Source organism: Metopolophium dirhodum, chromosome 7, assembly GCF_019925205.1.
Source record: "Metopolophium dirhodum isolate CAU chromosome 7, ASM1992520v1, whole genome shotgun sequence".
Classification (NCBI taxonomy): domain Eukaryota; kingdom Metazoa; phylum Arthropoda; class Insecta; order Hemiptera; family Aphididae; genus Metopolophium; species Metopolophium dirhodum.
Genome location: NC_083566.1, coordinates 30,442,432 through 30,455,215, shown reverse-complemented (window position 1 = coordinate 30,455,215; position 12,784 = coordinate 30,442,432). Strand labels below are relative to the sequence as shown.

Here is a 12,784-nt window from a genome sequence, read left to right as displayed (position 1 = left end):
TAGGCGTTGGCTAATCGGATTCGCGGTCGTAAAACGGCGCTCATAAGCGTGCAAAGGAATCCATTACGTTATTGGAACTTGATGAGCGAGAGAACATAACATAACGGCGTGTGTGCAGCAATGACACTATGCTGCCACACTGCATTACTTGTACTAGACCACAGTCGTGGTCGTAGGATCTGATGTATACCCGTCGGCGATCTGCACCATCAGTCCAGCCCCTATTTTTCATAAAAATTCGTACTGCACATTTTTTTATGCACAATGAAATGATACAGAGTCACTTCGTAGTGGAAAGTCCACTTTAGGTCTATGATGAAAACACAACAATCACTGTAGCTGTGCTGATACCAGATTCTCGATACTCGATCGTCGTCGATGATAAGTGATAACAGGGGCGCCCGCAGAAAATCAGCCCAGTGGGTGAAAAATTAGATTTATGTTATACATACATTGGTAGTCACATATTTACATTATTATACACTGATTTTTTTGATCATTAAAAAAATCCCAGTGGGTGCATATCCGGTCACAACCATTCAATTAATAATGATAATAATAATATTATGCGAATATTCTCCTCTCTCAGTCCGGTAGGTACATAACAGCGTCATCATTTCCCCACCCGTCTAAAGTGTGCATACGAACGCCCATCGGTGTATCTGATGACAATCGTTGGGTGGGACGAGGTGGCGGGGAACCACCATGGTCACACGTGTACAGGAAGATGAGAACTTCGATTGCTGTCGTAGCGGAAACGAAAATAAAATATTTTAAAAACTAAAATATGAGATGGCAGTATGTCGTGTACATAGGGGTTCTGATTTTCGCAGACGCGCGTTCGTCGATGGCTATGTCGCGTCGCTGTGTTTACTCTGCAGCCACTGAATAGGTATTGTGCAGAGAGGCTTACGTTTTGATATTCAAACAGTATTATAATAATATAATGTATTATCGTTCCCAAACACGCGTATAGTTAATTTCTGAGTTAACATTAACTAGGTAATGTAGGCAAAAAAACGGCACGAGTACGTACTCGATATAAAATTACTGTATTTATATAGCATTTACTGACGTGTGGTGTGTAAACGTCGTCATGTTCAATGTTCGTGTGCGTTATTATTTACACTGCAGTCTATTAATTTATTGTTCTGTCGTTGTATGCGTTCGTAAATAATGTAATAATCCGGCTCGCAAGATTGGCACGTTTTTGAAAAATAACCGAGTACCTATATCGAATATAGATTATTGTGTCGAATCGTGTCTCTGTTGCGGGTGCACTAAGTATAAGATTAAGACGACCCGAAAAAGCAAAGAAATGATTTCAAATTCAATAGTGGAATTAATTTTTATTGTATTCGTTTCACGGTAACCCGTAATTTTATGTCCCGTTTGACCTCTAAATAGGGTATGCTACATTGTGCATATCCCGAGGGTAACATTACATTTTTTTCATGCAAATGATTGTGTGCGTGTTACACGTACAATATATATTATTAATATTATTTAATCCTACAACCACATACGTATTGCGAATTATTCTTTTTTATCCAAAGAAAAAGTTGCCGTGTTTTATAACAACAATACTTTACTACCGGGAAATGCGTTCTACTTCGGAATTCAAATTTAATTTCATCAAACTTTCAACTTTGTGGTGTCTGTTTATTTTAATATAATCATAAACGTGCACGTTTTTGTTTTGTTACAGCGTTCTTTTTTCAAAATTGGTAATAGTGATCGAATGATTTAAATTTTAACTTCATTATTGCGATAGATATCAATGTATAAAAAAACTCCTTATATCTTGTTATTGTACCCACTTACTTATTATAATGTATTGACAAACGTAGCACGCTATTCGATGTTTTCCACTTCGAAGAAAATGTTTGAATCATAAATATGTATTAATAAGTAACCATTAGGTAATTGTATGTATATATACCTAGTGGGAATTAGGTAATTTTTCATTTAATGGTGATAAAAAAGCGTTACTCAAAATCGGTTAAAAAATAAAAATATCTGTACTCAGGTTCCGTTCAAAAAAGTATTTATGTTCAAAAAAAAAATATATATTGCTATATATATTATTATAAGCCTGAGTGTTTAATTAATATTAATTATTGCATTTAACTTTATTCGAAACCTTTGAGTATTTTCTTATATATTAATATAAGGGTGACATAATTTAAATTTTTTTAAATCTATACTATATATAAAATTGTAAGGGTTTTTCTTCGACCGCGCTAACCGAGAAAACTACTGGACCGATTTGGCTGAAATTTTTTTTGGCTGAAACCCGAAACTCTGCTGAAGGTTATAGTACCACTTTTGTCAGTAAAAAAGTTCATAAAAGTTCATAAAAAATTAAAAACAATTGTACCTATATTGTGCGTTACGTATTTTGACCGTTTTATTTTTGTATTTAGCATAATAATATGTAACTATGACAATATTTAAAACATAATAATTATTAATCATATTTTTTTACCGCAACTAGGATTTTTACATATTTTGATATTTAACCTGTTTTGATCCCGACCGCAACTCGGATTTTTTTTTTACTACCTGTTATAATCTCTGTTGTACCGTATTGTCCAGTGCTATACTATATACTATCTAGGTGCTTTAATGTGCATATTAACGTAGAATACTGTCATTCGGTTAAAGCGATAAAATACATATGTAAATATATTAATAAAGGATCAGATAGAGCTACTTTTTCTGTTAATCGTAAAAACGATGCGATTACAAATTATTTGAATGGTCGATATATATGTACTTCTGAAGCGTTTTGGAGAATTTTCAATTTTGAAATCCATGATAGAGATCCGACAGTTCAGCACTTGGCTGTTCATCTAGAAAATGGACAGCGTGTTTTCTTTAATGCTAATAATCTTCATCAAGTTATTGAAAATCCAAGAAAAACGACACTAACTGCATTTTTTGAACTGTGTTCACATGATAATTTTGCGAAAACACTGTTCTATCATGAAGTTCCTTCTTATTACACCTGGGATAATAGCAGAGGCTGGTTAAAGAGAAGACGGGGAAAAGATGTTCCAGGTTGGCCAGGAATAAAAATGGACACTGCCATTGGTAGAATTTACACGATTCACCCAAATCAAAGTGAGTGCTTCCATTTAAGATTGTTACTAAATTATGTACAAGGTCCTACTTCATTTGAAAGCTTGAAGGCCTTTGATGGAGTCATTCACGCGACTTTTAAAGCTACCTGTTTTGCTCTTGGGCTTTTAGAAAATGACGAACAATGGAAAAATACTCTAGCGGAGGCAACTCTTTCAGAAAGTCCTTCAAAATTAAGAGAATTATTCGCAATAATCATAGTTTTCTGTCAACCGTCTGAACCTCAATCTTTGTGGGAACAGTTCAGAAATGATTTTTGTGAAGATATTCTTCATACAGAGCGCACTCGATTAAATGACTTGCAATTTACTTTTTCTGATGAAATATTTAATAGAGGTTTGATTGAAATAGAAGATAAAGTTGTTTGTCTGTCTGAAAAATATTTAACTGAATTTGGAATGAACTCACCTGTTCGAAATGAAAATGCATCTGATCCTTTTGAATTCTCAATTTTGCGTTCTTACGATAATAACCGATTACAAGAATTTGTAGAAATCAATTTACCAAAATTAGTAAATGATCAAAAATATGCTTTTAATGTTATTACAGAAAGCGTAATGAATCATCAAGGAAGAGTTTTTTTTTTAGATGCTCCGGGTGGTACAGGAAAAACATTCCTAATTAATTTGTTGTTGGCTCAAATTAGATCCTCAGGTAAAGTTGCATTAGCAGTAGCTTCATCTGGTATAGCAGCAACTCTCCTTAGTGGCGGCAGAACTGCTCACTCGACTTTCAAGTTACCGTTAAATGTATTATTTGATACAGAATACGTTTGTCCGATTCGTAAAAATGGCCCTCTTGGAAAAATTCTTCAAGAAACCTCATTCGTTGAGTGGGATGAGTGTACAATGAGTCACAGATCACATATCGAAGCAATTGATCGAACATTAAAAGATCTTAGGTGTAATAATAAGTTTATGGGTGGCATAACATTTGTTTTCGCTGGTGATTTCCGTCAAACCTTACCAGTAATCCCTAAAGGTACTCGAGCTGATGTCATTAATGCTTGCTTAAAATCTTCCCCTATATGGAACTATGTTGAAAAACTTTATTTGCGAACAAACATGAGAGTTTATTTATGCGGAGGGGACGATATTTTTCCAGCACAGTTGTTGAAAATTGGAAATGGAACTTTAGAAAATGAAAATGGTTACATTTCTGTCGATCACACGATTGGACGGGTGGTCAATAACGTGGAAGAGTTGATTTCTACAGTTTATCCTGACATTTTTAATCTGTCCAATAAATCTTATCAGTGGTTATGTGAAAGAGCTATTATCTCTCCAAGAAATGTAACAGCAGAAGAAATTAATGATATCATCCTTCTAAAATTCGATGGACACTCACGTGAATGTCTATCTATTGATACAGTTACATCAACAGATGATGCTATTCATTATCCACAAGAATTTCTTAATTCTCTTTCTCCTTCGGGATTTCCTCCTCATAAACTAAAATTAAAAATTGGTGCTCCAATTACATTATTACGTAATCTTCAACCACCGAACTTATGTAACGATACAAAATTACAAATAAAATCGTTGCGAAATAATATTATAGAAGCCGTAATTCTTACAGGGCCAGCGAAAGGAGAAATTGCATTTATTCCAAGAATTCCCATGATTCCCTCTGACTTGCCGTTTTCTTTCAAACGGCTTCAATTCCCGGTTAAAGTTTCTTTTGCGATTACCATAAACAAAGCACAAGGTCAAACATTCAAGTACGTTGGCGTAGATCTTCGTACAGAGTGCTTTTCACATGGGCAATTATACGTGGCATTTTCTCGAACTGGAGACCCGAATCATCTTATGATTTTAATTTCAACAGGAAATATAACAAAAAACATCATATACTCAGAAGTCTTATAAAATTCTTATTTTAATTGTTTTTTTTTCTTCATCAACTTCAATCAAATTCTTTATCAACCATAAATTATTTCTTTTTTATCTGTATTTATTTTTATCATTTATAACGCTAGAAAAATTTCAATCCGTTTTCATTAACCATTTTTTATATTTACTTGCCGATCACATTAAACAATAATATTTGAATAAAAAATTCTACATATCATGGTCCGAAGGCAAAATAAACAACCAATCACGGGCGAAGCTGTGACGGGTCGGCTAGTAATTCATAACCACTGTTTTTGGATAAAAAGAGTACAACTTCAGGGTTTGATACTCCAGTCGTCCGAAACCCCTTCATATTTAACAACTCTTTCATCAACTTCTTGTTTGTTCGAATTCTTGATTAGACATTTTATGATTTTGTTGACTGTAATTATTTTATTTTTTTTATTAATATTTACTAGATATTAAGTAATTATAAATTATGATGAAATTAACAACGCGTTCTTGCAAAAACAGATGCAATATGTTTTTTGTATTTCACGTGATCGGATGTCGGTTTATTTAGAAGTTTAGCTATTTAAATATGGAAAATGCGTGTAATGTGTAAACAAATCATGTCAAGGCTGAGAAAAACATTTTTAATCACAATTCTGTACTTCTGTTGTTTAGCTATTATTAATTGCCAACAAATTTTCAATTAATACACATTTCAATGTTACACACACATACGACATAATATACGCAGTGTTGATTTCAAATTAAACACTAAAGGCAGTACCCGATTAACCGATAATCAGTGCGCCAATTTAACAGATTCAACGTCACTTCGTTAATAGTTCAATATAAATAAGTGACAATTCAGTGGCATATGCAGGATTTTTCAATGGGGGGGGGGGGGGGCTTGAAAATTAATTACAACGTATAAGAATTTTTGTCTTGCTTATTAGTTGACGACAGTTGAAACTTGGTAAATATTTATTATTTTTAAATTTATATAAAAAAAAAAAAGTATAATAAAGGGTATAATAAAAAGGGCAATAGGGCCTGTTAGCCCCCCCCTGCGTACACCACTGAGTTAAATCGATTTTTATGTACATGTAATTATAACGATAACTATAAAAAATGAATGTAGATTTTATGCAGTGCACCGACTAGAATGCAAAAAAGTTTCTATTTACAAGTATTAACCTACCTAAAATATGTGTTTATACAGTGGCGTGCGCGTGTCTGTATTACGAACACAATGCGATTTCCGTAGTGCAAACGAATTTAGCGATTAAATATTATTATCGTTTATGCGAGAAGGAATAATAAACACGCTCGCCAAAATCACCCATAGAAGAGCCTCCTTTTAAACTGTACCTAGTGACACCGGCGTAACCTCGAACGGTTGCCAAATATCGTTTTAAAAAATTACCGCTAATTTAGGACGAAACAAGGTTGTCTGCCGGTCGGCCGTTTATTTGAATACTCATGTTCACCAAATTCACGCTCGCTCGCGATATCTGTGCGATAAATCGTCAAACGGATTATAATAATATACATATCGTATTCGCATATTATTGTTCAAATAAAATCGTCAGTTACCTAGGTTGTGCGGTTGTTGAATCTATAGTCGTCAAACATGCGGGAGAATGACCTAATTAGAATCTCGGTATGCACATAATAATATTATATATTATATCGAATGCGGGTTACGACTGCGCCGAAATTACGGGGACACTCAATATTACTTGGTCGGGACGGTTTCTTCAAAAAATGTCTACACCCGTTGTCGGCTCAAACGTGTTTCCAGTACTTTCCACCGCCGCATAATAAACGACTACGATCGTGTACGATACCTATACGTCACGTTTCGGAATATCTGAGAATATTTGGCGTCTAAAGGTCAAGGCATCTTCTGCAGTATAGGTACGATAAAAATAATAATAATGACTTCGCGGTTTTTGTGCGAATAGAACACATCATTCACGACGACCTTCATTGGCGTGAGTTCAGTAAAAAAACCCAGGTCACAGTGTCTTACAGTTGTATACTTATTCACGTGACGTCGTATGTTTAATGGTTATGGTTATAGACTAACGTGATCGAGCTTAAACGTAACAATACATGCGGTTGAAATCCGTCGTCGCCTCTTTTTTTAAATGTAAACGAGTTACGGCGAACAGAGTATAATATTATAATGGATTTTTGTTTTTTTTTTTTCACAGGAGCAGTAACTTTTTGAAACCTGGTGAAATGAAGCCACCTTACTCGTCGATGAGCCGATCGACAAGCAGTAGCATGAGGAGTAGCCATTCTTCGCACCACAGGCCCACACACAAGCCCAACCTTGCCATACCAAATGTAAAGAATGTAAATAGGTTTTCTTATGCATTGGCGAAAATAGTGATAGGTTGGGGGGGGGATAAGCTCACCCTAACCGCTGTATATAGCACCTCACCCCCAAAAAACCTTAAGATTTTACATCAAATTGGGATACATGAAAACATTTTCATTTCTACATCAAAATCAAAATTTTCAGCCCCCCTCCCAAAAAATAAAATCCCAAAAGCTATTGACGCCAAGACCATACGTCCCATCTAATATACGATGAATGAACCAAATGTTTCTGTTTATTAATATATTAATTTCTTTGATTTTTGCAGAGTCATAATTCAAACGATACCAACACTCCCAGCACGATCGAAGACATCCTAAACGTGAGTATTTGTGTTTTATAATAATTATAATATATTATATTATTATGTACATCGCTCAATGTCGTCTTACGTGTCGTCTGTTCGTTATGATTACAGGAAATGACCGTCGGTCTTCCGCTCGTGTCAGACATCGCCGAAACTCCGAGGGTCTCTATCGTCGACTCCAAGTACACCGCAGACGGAAAGGTTGAACCGCAGCAAAGGATGAGTCCCAAAGGTAAGCACACATACACATAGTGTAAACCCTATAATGCTGTTCGCGATCTATCGCTGTGACTACCAGCTAGATCATAACCCGGTACCACTACCCAGTGTGCGTAGATACAATTTTTTTCTGGGGGGGTTTAAAGTCCATTTATGATACAAGTTATTAGTTAAACTGAACGTCATTTTTATTTTGAACTAGTATTAGTCTATTACATTTACCGATTTTATAATTGGTTTTCCTAAAATAAAAGTGTAAATACTCGGATAATTTCTATATAAAAAATGTATAACCCTAACCTGGGGGGGGGGGGGGGGCGAAAACTCCTTTCCCCGTAACTACGCCACTGCCACTGCCATTATACCACAGGTGGTTATAATACAGTACTGTTATTGCGATATATACGTACTTGGTGACTGGCGTAATAAATGTTAAACTCGATATATCTCTCGACCGCAGGTTTCTCTCACCATCTCCACGGTTGTTTTATGGGATATTTCGAAAGTTGATCGTTGTTGTCATTCATTATTATATTGTACACCATCATACCCATTAAAATCTTTAATTTTGTTGGTAATACATTTGTAGTGTCACTCATATTGGATTATTGTTGACCATTGTACCTGCGCTTACGCGGTTTTGATTTCAAATACCATGAACTTAAATGATAATGCGTGTAGTACTGCAGTGTGTTATATTCTTTATTATAACTTATGTAGGTACTACTGGTGTTTGTTTCGGTAATTACCCGTCGTTGCACTGCTTCGTAATACTAAAGTGACTTGTTGTAAATTTTTTTTATTTTCCGTCAAACAAGATGCGATTGAGTCTCGAGGATCGGAGTACTTATACATTTTTTGTTTTCTACTGCACATTAAGATTTTAGTGTTTTTTTGTTTTTGTTTTTTTTTCGCCAACGTAAACACACACACAAACACACACACACAATCGCATTCGTACTACGTTCTATAAATATACTCGCGTAAGGTGTGTGTCCCGTGGTAGGGTGTCCATCGTGTGACCCCCTCATCATCATCTATCTGGTTACCGCGTCTTTGTCGTCATTGTCACCGCGTTGACCTACCTGACACCTTTTCGCTTTAGCCCACGTCACTGGTGCTTCGTTGCATTTGTATCCTTTAACCCAATTTCTTATTTTAAATTAGTACGGGTGAAGTTATGTCATATGTAATTTGTTTGTACATTCTATTGCCCTCATAGCGTTAATAAATAAATAAATAGATAGATAGATAATATCTCCATATTGAATCATATACAAACTAAATCACTTAATTTTTATTCTTTAAATTACCATTTTAATCTTGTATAAACTAAATCAAGTATTTTAACTTTTGAAACTAACTGTGGAAGTACCTAAACAAAGTTTAAAATACTCAATTTGATGCAAATAAAAAAATCTTTTATTTCATGAGACGTGAGTATTACATTTTCTTCGTCTGTGTAGTTAATATAATATTATAGTCTACAGTATAATATATTATTGTGCGTCGTTGTTTCTATCGAAAGTAGGTATGTAATCGGCTTCGCAAACACCCGGTTTTTGGGGATAGTGTATTTCACTGTGCGTTGTAAAATATAATATTATTATTTATTATTATTATGATTTATTATTGTTCTATATCGAATTTCAAAAATTCCCTTCCGTTCGTCTTGACCTTTACGACAAGGGCTTTGCGATTCGTTTGAAAACACACGACTGCTTCAGCCGATAAGGGTTACGGGCTTCGGTGTGGGAGCGTGGGCCAAACACATTTGGATCGTAACAAGGGGCGTTGTTCCGTCAAAACTCACAAAATATGTGCGCAGTGTGCACGAAAAAAGAATATCCATAAATCCGGAAGAAAAAAGTAAATCCTCAAATAAATCTGTCACGCTCAAGTCTTCGGGGAGAGGTGTAGGTATAATACGTATAAATACAATATACGATTACGATGGTAGGGTACACATTTGTATGTTCACGGCGGAGAGGTCTCCTTCGGTGCGCATCATACTCGTATATTTATATTTTATATACAAATATAGGTACTTGCTGTATTACTACTGGAGAAATTTGTCCGTTTTTTTTTTTTTAAATATTGATTTACTCGTTGCAATTATTAGTTGCTTCTTTTTCAAACAACGTTCGCGTTTAATTATATTTCAATATTATATTCATACACGTTGCTCAGTAATTATTGCAATAATGTCGTTATAATAATTGTATACCTTACGTATAAGAAAAACACTTCGGGTCGCTGTTGGTCGGCCCCGATTTACTTAAACGTGATTACGCACAAATATCGTCCTCCGTCACCGTCTGTAGAATTTTCTTCGGCATTCCTTGTACGTTTATTATGATTTATAAAAAAAAAAAAAAAAACTAGGTCAAATTATCGTCGGACTATATTATTATATACATATTGTTATGTTAATGTAGTTAGGTGGATTACTTTGGTATAGATAAAGGTACGATGGCGGCGACGACGGTGATCGTAAACACGGTCGCCGTCGTTAAAATATTTAAATTTTCCTCGGAAAAGTACGTATCGCTCGACTAGCGACGAAATATAAAAAAAAAAACAAGAAAGAACTTTACCAGTCGCGTCCGACCGTCAACGGCAGTTGTACTTTGCGGCGAGGGGTGGCGCATACGGAGTACGACGCACCATTACCATACTCTATTTTGTGCATATTATTATAATGGTGTATTGGTATAGCGAGCGCGCTCTGTGTACGTAGTAAAATGTCGACGGCGCCACGTGTGTTCGGCGGACCGTTTGCGACGGCGTGGTGCGGTGGGCGGTCCCTTTTCCGGGGTGGCGTCCACCCCCCTCCCGCCCAGTAGTCGTTTTTCTCTTAACCAGAGTATACAATTTATACGAATAATATCGTACCGACCGTTCGCCCTTATCATGCCGCGCTCCTCGCCACTTACTGGGCATTACAATATTTACTTGCGTTTTAACGCGTTTTTATCGTCATGTTGTTGTTGTTTTTATTTTTTTTTAACGCCAATCAATGTGACACTGTCACTGATCCGCCGAAAATTTGTGCCCGGCTCTGCGTTGCGATTGTACGGGTATCTCGCCCGCGATTACGGTTCATACCGCACCCTTTTCCCGAACGTCCGCCGCATCGTCTTTTCGTTACGTGTTCGGTTGATGATCGTAGGTATGTAACCCGCCACCGCCCGTCCGGAGCCGCCGCTGACTCGCCATCTCACGATGAAAGACGCCGGTCCCGATCATCGAGATCAACGCTTGATATTTTAATCGGCGCACTAATAAAAAAATAACTACCTACTTGCGACTTGCAGTCGCCTTAGTTGGAAGCCATCGAGTATCGTTTGTTTTCGGTCGAATTCTTAAAATAGTAATCTCTATGTATTATATTATAATATGTGCTACGAGTTGCCAAAATAATAATACGATCCCTTCGCCTCGCCTTTGTGCATAATAAACGTGACGTTTTCTAACATTTAATTTCGCTGTAGTGTCGGCGGTATTACATTTTTTTTTTATTATTATTTTCGTCGTCGGGTAAAATATTGTGCGTGTGCCAATGTTCTTTGATAGTTTCGTTCTTTGTCGTCTTGAAAAAAAAAAAACATTTAAAAAAATTAAACCCCGAGATGTATAATAATATTACGGTATTGCATTTCATGTTCATTCAACGTTCTTCTGATAATAATATTAACCGTGTGCCGTACACACGGAAAAGACATACCTTATAGTCCGTGGCGGCCGTACAAATGACGTAAAATTACGCGATTCTATTTCTCTCCCAAGGTTGGGATATCTCATTTAAATAGGTATAGGTATTGGTTTCACGTTATCTTCAAACTTTTTTAATTACACCATACTGTTAATAAAATCGATGAGCGTTATGTGTTTGAGCGAATATGAATGTGTCAGTGCTAGATAACATTTTATTTCGTGACCGGAAATATTGACTAATGTGTATATATTTATCAAATGTGTATATATTATGTTGTAAAATGTATTAAGCAATTAACATAATATATCAGCTGTTGTGCTCTTCCATTGGAAACACGATGTCGTGATATAACTATATAAGTGTTAATACTTATTAGTTATTACGTGTAATTGTTCTATTGTTATATAGAAACTTTAGATAAAGGGTCTTGTCTTGGTCAATCATGATAATTTTAATTTTTAAATATTGTTAATTATTTTTAAATTAATATTTAAAAAAACAAATAGTTTAATGCGAACATGTAATGTGCAGGTTTGGATTCGTTTTATTGTCGAATTTGTATGTAAGACTAAATTAGTTTAATGACATATTTGATGTTATGAAATTAATGAAGATAAAACCTAAGTATAGTTCACAAATCACAATGAATTTTAAAACTTCAGATATTTCAAGCGTCTAGTGTGTATGTACAGAACAAGTAACAACAAACACAATAACACATACATTTTTAACATACGTGTACAATGGATACTAGTATTTTATAATAAATAAAGCTAAGTATTTTATTTAGAGTATTGTGTTAACGATTGAACGTTTTATGATTTATACCGCTATGGGCGTCGTGAAATATATTAGCCGTGATATCGTTATTGTATAATATATCGGTTTTGTACATCTTCGAAATTTTAATAAAATATGTAAATCCAAGTAATAAAATACGTTTTTAAAACTATTTTTTTTTCATCTTTGAGTTTTATAATTAAAAAGTCTGTAAAGAAATCAAAATGTGAGTACTCGTTAGTCATGTCTTAGACAACCGGTGTACCATCCTGTCTATTTATCTGTATAATTTTATTATTTAACAGTGTTAGAATATATCTAAACAGCATTAATATGTACACCACAATACTAAACATTATCTTCGTAAATATATTATAAATAATTTA

General features: G+C 35.1%; 1 protein-coding gene across 5 annotated transcripts in view; it reads left to right on the top strand.

The window, feature by feature from the left end:
* The window catches only part of LOC132949747 (AF4/FMR2 family member lilli-like), a 159,045-nt gene that overhangs the window by 134,454 nt on the left and 11,807 nt on the right, over positions 1–12,784 (top strand). For 4 of the 5 annotated variants that reach the window (XM_061020795.1, XM_061020792.1, XM_061020797.1 and 1 more), the window contains 3 exons: positions 7,205–7,349; positions 7,643–7,696; positions 7,793–7,913. In XM_061020795.1, the coding sequence (XP_060876778.1) occupies positions 7,205–7,349; positions 7,643–7,696; positions 7,793–7,913 (320 nt within the window). The remainder of the gene's footprint in view (positions 1–7,204; positions 7,350–7,642; positions 7,697–7,792; positions 7,914–12,784) is intronic. The other variant, XM_061020793.1, reaches the window with a different exon arrangement.